We start from the raw sequence: 13,891 nt of genomic DNA, 5'->3' as shown, positions 1-13,891 counted from the left end.
GAAAATACCACAGGCTCAGCAGATCAAGTAACAAAGCAGCAATCATAGTAAGTTATTAATAACTTCCAGAAACATTGTGTGCAGTAGTCCACCTTCTACCTCTCTCTCCCTTTCTCTGTCTGCCCCCCTCTCTCTCAAACACACACATATGATGCTGCAGTGGTGTGCATGGCAGTGCATTCAGTGCGCACACTTTTTTGGATGCTCAGAGCAACAAAACTGTGGGTTCAATTCTTTTTATAAAAACAACAGCCAAACACCAGGTTAAAAAATACAGTGTAGACCTACAGATGTGGACTACTATTCTGTTAAAATTCACTGTTACGACTTGAAGGGAAAAAGTGTGAGAAAATAAGAGGGAGAAAAGCGCGACCCCAGAGTTCATGTCTTCAATACTTGTTTTGTTGCTATTCAACAATAAGGAACACATTTGGAACAATCTGTCTGTTAATTTAATAGCCTTGATCCTCTTGTTTCTGTGCTCGGAGGAGAAACATTCTGACAGCTTCTCTGCTCCAGGTGCAGGATTAGCCCACTGCAGAGCACAGAGCGCAGCATGATCCTAACTATTGTACTACTATTGTGCTGCTATGATGCATGAAGTTGGTGAATAAACTTCAGCAAAGCCAACACAAAAAGCACCTCTAAAAAGATAGTGCTATTGAAATGCAGTGCCAAAACTCACTGAGATGGGAGCACCAGTGTACACTGCCTCTTGTTTTTCATTTCATTTTGCATTTTTCAACTGGTTAGTTGCAGGGTAATGGGTGTCAGCTATTGAAAGTAAACTTAACCGAAACTGATGTCCCTGTTTGAAGCCAGTCAAGATACTAGAATAGTAGAAGCGGTGCGGAGTAACTACACAAACGCTGAGCAATATACTACTGTGAACAGGTCCGCAGCAAAATGGATTTTAGCCACTTTAAAGAGTCTACTTAAAATAAATAAGTATCAGTTTAAGTGTACACTATATTTAGAATATTTTCACCACTTTACCTTGTTAAATAGTTGTAGCTGTTAGTCTTGCACAACTAGACCTATCTCTTCAATGCTCAGTGCGGGAGAAAGGTCTGGCTACACACATCATTCTGCTATACGGGCAAAAAATGCTCTGGCTTGTTTGCATTTCTCTAAACCAGTCACAATCATCTCTGGCAGTGCTAAGACCAGGATGTAGCAATGGTGCCCTCACAACATTGTCTTTTGGGGAACAGCTGCTAGCTCCTTTATATTCATAATGTTAGAGACCAGGTGCTAACTGGAAAACCAGGTGGAACTGAAAAGACTGTCTAAGACACAAGTAAACCTGTACAAATATTCTAAATACCATTTAAAGTGATATTGATTTTGTTGGTGGGTATTTTTAGGTGGCTAAAAAGATGGTTTACTGCTCATCCTGTCCACAGCAGTACATTGCTTCCATGCTGGTACTGCTGCTACTTTCTCCAAACTGCAGGCATGACAACCGCTATCTATTGTAGGTAATGCACTGACGGTGGATAAGTAATCAGAAATATCTCTTTAGTAACAGTAACAGTAACAGTCTACTGTCCCTATGGACTCCCAGAACTACATGTGAAACATTCAAGTTCATCTCTGGCTGCCGTCCCAGCTGTCTAAGCTCATCTGACTCAGTTTTTCTCACTTCTCTGGATGAAGGAGTGTGAAGTAAAGATCTTTGTGTTTCTTGGCTTTTCTTCTTAGTAAAGCCAATGGACTTAATCATGGCAGCGGGGTCTCTTCCCTGCAGAGCATCAATGACTCGTTACCCATGATAACACGGCAGGACCCCGGGCTGACTGAGGAGATGCCTGAATTAAAACCTTGCTTCCATGGAAACAGGCTCAGCAGCTCATGGTGCTGCATCACCTCTGAACTCTAGAGTCTTTTTCTCTCAGGGGCTGTGACAAGTGCTCTGAAGTGGAGATGGAGATGGAGGGCATGGCAGAAGAAAAGAGAAAGGAACAATAAAGCTGCATTCTTTCACAAAGGAGATTTAAGTCCATTTTATGAGCCTGCCACATATTCATCAGTGTGAAAAGAGGCCCACTGTTACGTCTGCAGAGGCCCTTTAGATGGTGATGAAAGAGCTTCATGGAGGTATTCAAAAAGAAAGATCTGCGTTGAGCTGATGGAAAGTCCTCCATCCCCATCTCCACCTCAATTGCTGTATCTATGAGCAGCACTCAGCAGGAAAGCCCACGTAACGCAGAAACCAAGCCTGTCCTGCCAAATCACTCCCTCTGCCTTCCTTCCTAGAATAGCCTCAACAGTTACATTTTCCTTCTGCTCTTGATTAAGTGTATATCAAATATTCATGGCTGTGGAAACGTGTAACAATGACTTTTAGGGAGCCTGGCGAGTGTCTAATGTATTCAGACCGTACAAGACGCTCAGATGACTGAATCCTTGTGCTATTTCAGAAACCTCACTCGCAGTATTTCAGTCCTCCAAGGCCAAAGTTCCATTGGTAATGGTCGCGAAGAGAGCCAAAATAAATGCCTGCTGCTTGTTTTCTTTGTGTGTGTGTGCGAGTGTGTGCGTGTACACCGCAACTCAGTCTATCTGTACCCCAGAAAATCAATGTATCAAGTGTGAATAACCTGTCAAAAAAGTAAGAGCTAGGATACCACTCCACTCCCAAATATGAAAACTTCTGAGATGGCTGACGGGAAATGTTTCATATGTTCTGTTATGAAAAGTTGCTGCCTCATCACAGGAGCGATCCTGATTATTCAGCATAATGTTTTGTTTTTCAGGGCAGCGGCCCCCATGCCAGCAAAGACTCAAAACCACTTAAACAGAATCACAGAACGTCATTACTGTGGTAAACCATCGTTAAACCTATAATGTAAATCATCTGAAAACTGGAAAGACAAAGAGGGAAAACAAGAGTCATACTGGATAACATCAAATAGTGCCGTTCCACTTTGTAATCTGAGATCAAAACTAATTGTGATTGACTTGCTTTGATTCTCTGGAACGTGGGCTTCGTAGCTCTGAGGATCTATCTGTGTGTGTGTGGGTGCGCTGCTTTGACAACTCATTCTTTAAAACACTCACAAAGAAATTGGCATTACAGCTGATCTAAACAAAATGACTTCCTTGAACGCAGAGTGTGTAACCCCTGTCGCTAGGGGTCTCTCTCACATCAAGACAATAACAAAAGATACCATTTGATGATGTCGTGAGGTAGCGTGATACCATGAGAAATGTTGTCTTCATTGTTAAACAGCCATCATGCTGATGAAAATTTATCCGACATGACTCAGGCAGAAATCATGCTCAAGGACAAGACAATGTATTAAACTTTTATTCAGGTTACATTTAGTCATGTTTGCCAGCTGTGTCCCATGTTTCCCTGGAAGATATGGCAACTAGAGGGGGTGAGGCAGATATGACAGCATTGACAGGTGACCAATTGACTTAACCTTGAATAAAATTTTGGATTTTTTACATGTTTTAATGCAGAAACATTACATATTATACCTTTAAAACTGAAGAAAAAACATTAAAAAACATCATGCAATGTCAGTGGATGCAACCTCAGTTTCTCAATTGAATGAATGCGTGGAATTTTCCAGCTGGTCCAGATTACATTCACGAAGGCAAAACTCAAAAGGCCAACTGAAATTGCAACCAAAAGTCATATGGTGGAAATATTCTTGGATTATCGGTCATATAGTCGTGAGTAAAAAGAAAAAACAAACAGCCCAATTTCTATGTGGATATCATTAGGGCTGGAGCACCGTCAGGTTCTGTTCATACTGGTTTTGCTCTGGAACGCATATCTCATAAGACAGCAAGTATTAAATAATTCAATAATGCAGAAATTTCTCACTTTGTCGAGAGTGCAGTTTTATCCTCAAACACGCTACTAGTTCACTAGTCAACAAAACAGTAACATAAAACATTTTTTAACAGACTAGAAGACACATACAATGATACACTTCCGTGATTAGTTGGAATGATGCTCACATCAGAAACAAACCACTCCAGGGTTCACTCAACAGCGGTTCGAGACCACCCCTTCAATGTGACCCACAGAGTGCTTTGGTTTGTTGTTCACACCAACCCAAACAAACCGCACCAGGGGTGTGAAAGCTCCTGGGTTTGGTTCAGCCGGACTAAACAAGGCTGGTGTGAACCCACCCTAACAGTAAAATGGCACCATCAACACTGACAACAGAAAATGGCTGTAGCTGTGATCAATCTGAATGACTTTCATTCTAGTTTGAAAAGAGGAACCACAAAGTCCTTCTTCCAGATCATCAGCAGTGCATCTTTTTCTGCCAGTTGGTCAGCCACAATCACACTCTTCACTCTATAGAATAGATGAATAGGCTTTCAGTGCACAGCTGACTTGTTGGCAGCATGTTATCATGTGTGCTGTTGCATGCAGACGTGTTAAAAGTCCTTACTGGTACATGTGACATCTATCAGCCAGTCGGTGCTGTATGTCTTTTAAACGAGAGAACAGCTCTGGAACTCTGCAATGTCCATCACATACAGTCCACATGATTTAACAAAAGTGCTGTAAGAGCATGGGTTTTATGGCTCAGCCACAGCCTGCCATCCTGCCAGCCTCTCCCTCCCCTCACCAGGCAAAGGGCCTGTAAAGGAACCACAGAGTGAACTGACAGCCCACTGGAGGCCTGACAACAACCCACTGGATCCAGCCCCAACAAACCTCAACAGCTCTTCTCCCTCTGCCTTCAGCCTCTCTCATCCTCTCGACATTTTTTTTTTTGTCTCAGAGTGGGTGAAATATGACAGATCTTTCCTTCACAACGGCTGCTACATATTTCTGCAGATTCATATGTAACCACAGACTTAGCCCATCTGCTTTTTCCAAGGTTTTTCTCTCCGGCTTGTGTGAGAAAAGGCCTGACAAACACAGATGAAAAAGAAGCATTCAGTTTTGTCCTTTTTCCCACTGAGGCAGCTGTGTTTGAGCGCAGAAAAAAAGGAGAGGAGGAAAAAACAACTTGTGGATTGGAACTGTTGTCTTTTTCTGTGTAGCCATGAGGTAAGTGTGAGTAATTAAAGAAGCTGAAAAAGTGCCTCTGTGCATACACAAAATTCAACGCGATCATAGAAAGAAAAGTAAACAGAGAAAACAATCACTTCTCTGAGTCAGAATGCAGAATACGACGCAGGCAAAGAGAATTGTGAACAATCTGTTGATGCTTTTACTTTTAGAAGAGGTGAATTTCTACAAATGTCACACATCATCTCCTGAATTCATTTATCCTTGTAGTAGCCAAACATTATTTTTCCTCTCATTTGTCGAATAGATGGCTCGTTCAGTGATGGGGAACTGCACTCCTAAAAATAAGGGTTTTAAAAGGTCTCTCTCTTTGAGGGTCTAAGATTCTACCAAGAACCACTTGCTTCTAATAAATCTTTTTTGGAAGAAAGGGTTCATCAAGGTTTCGTTGTAGGGGTTCCATTAAGAAGCTTTTTCATCCAAAGGATCCATTTTGGAAAAAAAAGTTCTTCAAAGATTGTTGAAAGAATGGGTGTTAAAAGATGTTTTCTCAATTGAAGCAATGGTAATCATGACAATGAGAGTTAAAATGATGGATGACAACACCTGTGGAATAAAATATGGTTCTTCATAGAACCCTCTGAAGACAAAAGGGTTATTGGTCAAACTCATATGAATAAATATGGGTTCTAGATTAAACCATTGGAATATAAAAGGTTTCTTGGTAGAACACCCTTGGTGGGTTATAGACAGTGGTGGACAGTAGTGAAGTACATTTACTTGAGTACTGTACTTAAGTACATTTTTTGAGTATCTGTACTTTACTTGAGTATTTGTTTTTTTGGAAACTTATGACTTTCACTCCACTACATTTCAAAGACAAATATTGTACTTTTGACTCCACTACATTTCTAGGAAGGTTGTTGTTACTTTTTGACTAAGCACATTGTTGAAGTCAGCTGTTGCTGTTTTTTCTTTTCTAAAATGCAGTTGGTCACATGCTGTGTTCCTCACAGAAAGAAACCAATCACAGTAGCTCCTCTCAAATGGGACTGATGTAAAAGCAGAAATACGTCCAGGTGCACTAACAAGCACAAGCAAGCTCTCCCTCTTTCATTCAAACAAAAAGTGGTAATGGTGACGGCAGGAGAAAGACAAAATTAAATCTCAAGATGTTATTATAATTATTCATTATTCCAGGTAACTTTTAAAGTTGGATTGTTTTTATAAGGGTGAAAAATACAGCATAATTCATGTATATATACTGCCTCTGAAGACAGAAAGAAATCTCAGTCATTTAAATTTTTGATTGTGTTTCTATGTTGAAGTTTTTAAGGTGTTTCTATAGACTTTGTGTAGCAGAGTGGTTCTACAAGCAAGTCAGTGCATCATTAGGTGGTTTCAGAGAGTTACAAGCTTCTGTAAATGCATCATGAAAACAATACAGCATGTATTGATATTAGAAAATGTACTTTGTAATTTGTACTTTTGAATACTTAAGTATTTTTAAAAACATGTACTTGTGAATACTTAAGTATTTTTAAAAGCAAGTACTCTAATACTTTAACTTGAGTAAAGTTTTGACTGAGCAACTTTCACTTGTAGTTGAGTAATATTTGACCAGGAGTATCTGTACTTTGACTCAAGTACTGGGGTTGAGTACTTTGTCCACCACTGGTTATAGATGAAACCTTAAGAATAGAAAAGGGTTCTTGGCAGAGCCCTCTTGGTAGGTCCTTGTTAGCAACCTTGAAAGGTGGAAGGGATAGATCCCCTGTGGTGGGTTCTGGGTGGAACCAGTTACACCATAGAATCGTTCTCCTTTCAGGAGGTTAGGTTAGGAGTGGATCCTTTCACAGATGCTTCTCTAAGCCTTTATGTTGGGTTCCAGGTAGAACTAGTTCTACTGAGCGAAAGCAGCACACTTTTCAACCAGTTTTAAGGAAGGGCATTGCACAATGCACAACAACCCATAAAATATAACAGACCTACATTGGTTCCCAAAGAAAACCTGCTATTTCTTGATTCCAGCTGAGAACACAGTTTTTTTTAGGTGGAAATTCTGTAAGCAGTTCGAAATTAGGTGCTGGACTGGAATGTGGCTGGTGTAAAAGGGGGTTCTGGGTGGAACCTTTCACAGATGGTTCTAGGTTTAACCCTTTATGTTGGATTCTAGGAAGAAGCCCTTTGAAAAGGGTTCCAAGTGGGACCTTTATAAAAGGTTCTACTTGGAATAGTGTACATCGTTGTTCCTCTCATTTGTTGAATAGATGGCTTGTACTCTGATGGTTAACTACACACAAACAGCGCTGATTGTACTTGACCACACACAAATGCACACTTCTGCCCAGAGTGAAAATGCCATTAGTGTTGACAAGTCTCCTATTTACCCTTCACTGTACATCTGGGTTGCTACGGCAACTCTATATGTCAGAAAGCATAGATGTGTCATGATTGGACCCCAGCTGAGACTTTAATCGCTGCACTGAGCCAATCCAGATTTGACAGAGGGACCACAGACAGGCAGACAGAATCACCAATACTATATGGCTGTTACAGCAACACGATCAGACTGAAGCCTGGATTGTATAAGGAGAGTCTGCCGAGTGCCAGTCGCCCAAACTTTAGTCCATTTAGCCTGTCAGCACTTTCAGCACGGATAAATGCTGTGCAGTTCCACTCACTTAACTCGGCTTTTCCAGGTCAATCACAAGCCTTTACAGAGTTCAGTCCCAACACCCCCAACTGAAAAAAAAAAAAAATCACCACACCAAAGCCCCCCCACCTATCAAACCACCCTTTCATCCTCTATTTATGTTCCTGCAATCTCGGCTGAGCCTTTTCAAATGCAGCTGTAACAGTGTGTTCTACTGTAGGGCAGGGAGGAAGTGGAGCAGGGAGGAGATACTGGCTGGGCTATAAGGTAATGCAGGGACACAACTGGTTTTATTCTTTTTCCCCGCAGCAGATAATTACAATTACATTTTCTCTCCGCTGACCAAATTGCAGCGACTGGCCGATGTTCAGGAAACACCCAAACAGCTTAAATAGCCCAGGCACTGGTGGAAAAAATGTCCTTATCTGTGTGCTGGACTGTGTCAGATTTATTCAGTATTATTTTTTTTTTTACAACTTCTGAAAAGAGCAGAGTTCAAAACTGGGCAATCAACACAGTGTTCACATGTTTATGTGGCATAAAAGAACAGAACCAATGACAAGCATTAACCACAAATATAATACATGCAAGGGAATACATATGGAAAATATACAATTATGTTGGAGTCTGACATTTTAGCCAGTAACGATTTAAGGGGTGTGTGTGGGGGGATTGACTCCTTTGTTAGCAAAATGACCAAAATGCATCCTTCTTCTAAACCTGCCACCTCCCCTTTCCACCCCTCTCGCAACAGTAAGAGTACAGGGGCAGAAGGTTTGTTTAGTTAGTCTTATCATGTTAGTCTTATCTGTCTGACTCACTGATCCCTTATCTGATGTAGGTTTGTGCAAATTAGAGTCCATGGCCCCTACCATGGCTCTGAAATATTAGTCACCAAAAGGGGAAATCACACTGAGATGCGTCACTAGAAACATATCTCCTGCAAAACCATTGTTTTCCTATTGTACGATGTGCCTGTGTCACATTTAGCCCAGCACCCACTCAATCATCATCAATATCTAGGGCTTGTCTCTGTAGCAAAATGCTAGATAAGTAGCTAGCTAATCAACATTATTCACTAGTCTACATCTACTGTTAGCTAGGAAGTTATCTGCCATTTTGAAAACATTAGCTAACTTAATATGTGACTATAAAGAAGTTGCTTTTACAGGTCCCCCAAGCAACACCTTTTAACAAAATTTGCTTTTCTTTTTAACTTAAACAAGACTAGCACATAGCATGTCTAGGAAGCAGGAAAGGAGAAAGCTGACCAAGGTACCAAGTTTGACCAAAAGTTGGAGTGCAGAGCAAAAAGAGGCGGGACTTTGGAACTACTATATAGCAATGAGGGCAATAAAAGACTAAAGAGTCGCTTATGAATTGGTTTGCTCTTGGCAGGTGAACAAAACAAATTGGGTTATTTAAAAGAACTGGTCTTCTTTTCACTCATTACTCCTGTTAAAAACCAACAAATTGCCTACTTATTTTAGCTTCCCTTTATATACTAAAAATCACACCAGAAATGTTGGTAATATTTCAGCAGAAACAAGCCCCAGAAAGTCAGTGAGGCTCTTCACATAAACCTCTTCTTAGAGCAGTCAATTTATTGGATTTAAGGTGAGAACTTTTCGGATTAGCATGGATAATCACAACTGCCTGCATTTCTAACAGAAATATGCACAGGTGCATATTAGAGCCTGGCTTTTTTTCAAATAATCTGATTATCCTAAAAAATAATAGTGCACTGGCTCAGTGATATGCCTTTTGAAGCTTACCTCAGCAGCTGGGATGCCTTCAGGTGGGCGACATTGGAGCAACACTTCCTGTTCGAGTGACACTTCCTTGCCAAGAGGTTCCTGGTCAAATGTCTTCCGCAAGTCTACAATGAACAGACAGAAGCACACTGTGTATCAGTATTTACCTATATCTGAAGGCTGTTTTGGGAGCTATGTTTAAGATTAAAGGCTGAGTCGATCAATAATAGAACTGTTTTACTCACAATAAATCATCAAAAGGAAAAGCAGCATAGCTCATCAATAATAACTGCCTCTGTGCAAAAGCAATTCACAGCAGGGTGTATTTAAATGCCATAAACAGTAACTGAGATTTATGCTTTCTTTTCATCCCCCCCTTTACCTTCAGCACACAGATAAACTTGCCTAAAGTTGATGGAAGGAAGATAGGGAGAAAGGGATCAGTCGCCCTCCAATGAAAAAACAATATTTTCGTGGTGTGAGAGGACTGATAGAGTAGCGCAGGGCAGGGATAGAGGAGCTGACGGGGCAGGATTACTGACGGTGTCATGCTACACTGGAACCCGAAGCCCATTAGACATATATCATCACCTGCTGCACAGACTGAGACAGGAGCGGCGGCGGGCATCATACACAACAACGGATGAGAGGAGGAGAGGAGAGGACTTAATGGGAAGTTACGGTACTACTTTGGAACTTTGGAGTTCTTGAAGCGTCAAATCTACAATAAAACCTCCAAACTCTACTGATACCACGTCCACAGCCTTCGTGCTATTGCCGGCAAACACACTCTTGAGCCTTTTTACTGACACATTTCATCTAAAGCAGTAACCACATCCATCCAGCATGCTCTAAAATAACATGTTTTCCTATGCAACAATTTTACATACATATGAATTTATTTTTCAAGAGACACATGTACAAACACAATCTCTCTTCCAGTCTGCAATCTTTGAAAAGATCATATGAAATCTGACATGAACTGAACCCTGCAACTATAGCTGCTTTCCCACCACTTCTGTAATTCCATGTTGATGTGCAGAAGCACAATGAACAAAAACAAACTGGTTTGCAGTTGCAAAACCCCCAAAGGTTCCCAGTCCCTGGGGAAAGTTCCTGCAATGGAAACGTGGCTTATGCTACCATTAAACCAAGCCAGTCCTGCTTACAAAGGCAAGAATGACTCAAGAAGAAGACAAACCAAGTTGAAAATCATATCACTGCTATAAATACAAGATGAGAGGTTTTAGTGAACCTTAAAGTCAAGCTCAAACCTTTGAGAAAAGAAGAGGTTCAAGAGTTGAAAAAAGAAAGAACTAGACATGTTAAAAGAATGCGTGAGATAGGACACTATTGCTTTTAATCAATCGGCTCTAACAAAACAGCAAACTGGTTGCAGCAGTGCCAGAAGCCATCAGTTTTTTCTAACTACACCACGGTGTGTCCATGGAAACAAACCCAGAAATACCATGGTTCAGTGATTCAATCTGTGCATAGGATATGGTTATTCTTCTTCACAGAAAGTTGTAAATATATGGATTGCTATTGATATTATGTGCAAACACAAAAAAGCACATTGGCGGGTGGCCAGGTAGCTCAGCTGGTACAGCATTCACCCCATGTACCAAAGCTGAGTCCTCTGCAGCAGCCGTAGGTTTGACTCCCACCTACGGCCCTTTGCTGCATGTTTGCCCCTCTCTCTCTCTCCCTTTCCTGTCATATCTTCACCTGTACTATAAATTAAAGGTATAAAAGCGTCTAAGATGTAACTGATGTGGCTTGTATGGCAGAATTCATACTTCAGAAGTCTATTTCTCTTTAGTATAGTGGTTGTGGAAGTGTTAATAGGATTCACTACCCACATCTATCAAAATAAATAAATGTTCTTCAGTGTCTGGGGAGATTTAAGTATGTGTTTGAATGGATATATAAGGACAAACTTTGGTTTCTCATAGGAATCATGAGCAATAAAAAGATGCATTCCCAAAAAACCTGATAGAGGTTCAATTTACTCATCACTTGATTTTGTTTTGTTCAATAGCTATTACACGAGGACACATTACAGTGAAACAGAGACACTTCTGTTCAGCTAACTGTTCCAGGATCCCCTCCAGGAGAAACTAGATCATGTTCTTATTACAGAATACATGATCAGGCCACACCCGGAAGCCCCAAAGAATACCTATAGTCATTTTAAGGTCCATTTCTGATTTGGAAAAATGAACTTTAAAATAACACAATCAATGAGAGGCCTTGTCCCAATTCAACCTGGGAGAATATGCGTGTCTTCAGGGGAATATGCCATAACTCCACAAATTTCTATGTATTATAAAAGCTGAAAGGCCGAGTGTTGAATTGAAAGCAATTTCCGTAAAAGTCTGGTATGAAATTAAAAGAGGGAATGACTGGAGGGATATATTCTGGGACAAAGCGTTATGGAATTTGATCCAAAGACAAAACAGTTTTTCTCAAGATGGAAAGGAAAGGAGAGCACAGGAAAGGAAAGGGAAAGGAAGGCTGCAAAACTATGTCTCAAGAAGGAACTGTCATTTGAAGTTGTTATCCTGTTGCTCTGATGTCAGAACTACGATGTAGAGAGGCACCCGAGTTCAAAATGCCTCCAAAAGATAAAAGAAGATATGTGACAGGTGAGGCGAGAGTCACACACTGACACACTTTATGATATACAGTATTATACAGTATATACACTACAGTCAAATCCAATAAATTAAAGATTTCTCCATCTAAAGCTTCTGGAGAGTATGCAAGGTGAGACCAAGTCATTGCTTTGCATGTCAGACGTAAGTTTCAAGTCTTTACATTCAAGTCCTAAGTCAAATCTGAAGTTTCTAAACTTTGAGTTTTGAGTCATGCTTTTCACTAAATGTTATGCCATTTTAACAACAGGCCTTACCTTTTTTTTGTGGAACTTCAAATGTCAAATGAAGCTGCAAGTTGATGCATCTCCCTGCACGTTTTGCATACTGCAAATGTGTTTTTTGGTGACCACTGTTTGTGTACACAAATGAAATGATCTTTGGTCTGATTATTTCCAACTGGAGCTCAGTAATGTAACATTAGTTCTTCATGGTTCTCTCCTGCAACATGATGGGAATCTGTCAGACTAGTTCAAACAAAGTGGATCTGAGGAATTGATGCCACGTTGCAGACAGCATCAGAGACCTAATCAGGTCAAAACCATGACCTGGACGACTGAGAATCTTCACAGACATGTTTGGTCCAAACTCTCTGAGAGCTGTTTAAAAGCAACTGGACTTCTTCTTGAAGACGTTTCACATCTCATCCAAAAGGCTTCTTCAGTTCTAAGTCAGTAACAGGAGATTCCAGACATTTAAACTCTTGTGGGGTCATTAATACCTCGAGAGTAGTCCTGCATGAGCTGTATGAAGGCTTTAGAGCCCCATAACCTCCTTAAAACCAGCAGTTGGAACAAAAAAGATATGCAAATATGTTTTTCTGTTTCTGTCTCTGTTTTTTTTATTCTTCTGGGTCCAAATTAGAGGCTGTCACTGCCACAACAACCACCAAGTGGATGCATTGTGGGACAGAACATAATAGCCTGAATTACACTGGCAGTATTAATGGCATAGTCCAGTGTTTGTGAGTTCATCTGAAATATTCATACTTTTATTACTCATACTTGTTGTAGCAGATCAACTACAGCTTGTTAAACTAAAATTAAACACCCAGTGCTTATATTTTTTTTTTTTCTTTTTTTTCATCATGATTTGCAAAATTTTTGGCATTAATCTTGGTGAAACACAGTAAGCAGCATGCAAGTGATTATACTGCACTGTATATTTTATTGGATGTGGGTTGAAATTATGCTTCCCCTCTGGAGTCTCTCCTTTCCTCACTTCTTGTAACCCTGAACGGTCCTCTGTGGGACCCTGAAGGGTGTGGGACCAGCTGAGTCGACATTCCTGTGGGAGTCACACCATTCCCTCCTCAGCAGACAAACACACATATGACAACCATTACCTTAAGTGGATATGTTAAGCTACTTGTCATGCTAAATTACACCAGCCTTATGGTTTCTTCCTTGCTTTTAGTAAATCATTAGGTATCGGTGCAAAGCTAGATCAGGAATGACTCACCAAGTTTGATTTTTCATCATTAGTAGTCACTAGTCATAAAGTTGAGGTTTTACTTATTGTGTTGTACTCGTAAAAATTACAAGCCCACAAACAAACAAGAAAATCAATTTCCCGCTTTCTCAGTAAATGCTACCCCCCCAACAATCCTTTGAAAGGCATTCCAGTTGATTTGATTCATTTATTTAATTTGTTTCTGTGCACATACTCGTATTGCCTCTCTTTGGCAAGCCACTACTGGTCCCCAAATACAGAAGCCAATAAAAACATTTTTTTATTTGAGGTCTCATGAAGAAAAAGGCAATCACACAGGATTCACACAGAAACTCTGACAATACTTCATCCTGGCCATCCTTTTTGCAAGTCTGAAAGCCAG

General features: G+C 40.5%; 1 protein-coding gene across 2 annotated transcripts in view; it reads right to left on the bottom strand.

The window, feature by feature from the left end:
• Window positions 1-13,891, bottom strand: part of unc5cb (unc-5 netrin receptor Cb) — a 162,657-nt gene that overhangs the window by 47,560 nt on the left and 101,206 nt on the right. For both annotated transcript variants that reach the window (XM_084745674.1, XM_084745675.1), the window contains exon 4: window positions 9,422-9,525. In XM_084745674.1, the coding sequence (XP_084601800.1) occupies window positions 9,422-9,525 (104 nt within the window). The remainder of the gene's footprint in view (window positions 1-9,421; window positions 9,526-13,891) is intronic.

This window comes from Lutjanus erythropterus, chromosome 20, assembly GCF_056507025.1.
Source record: "Lutjanus erythropterus isolate fLutEry1 chromosome 20, fLutEry1.hap2, whole genome shotgun sequence".
NCBI classification, from domain to species: Eukaryota; Metazoa; Chordata; class Actinopteri; order Lutjaniformes; family Lutjanidae; genus Lutjanus; species Lutjanus erythropterus.
Note: the sequence above shows the minus strand (reverse complement) of the source record. Positions and strands in the feature narration are given on the sequence as shown.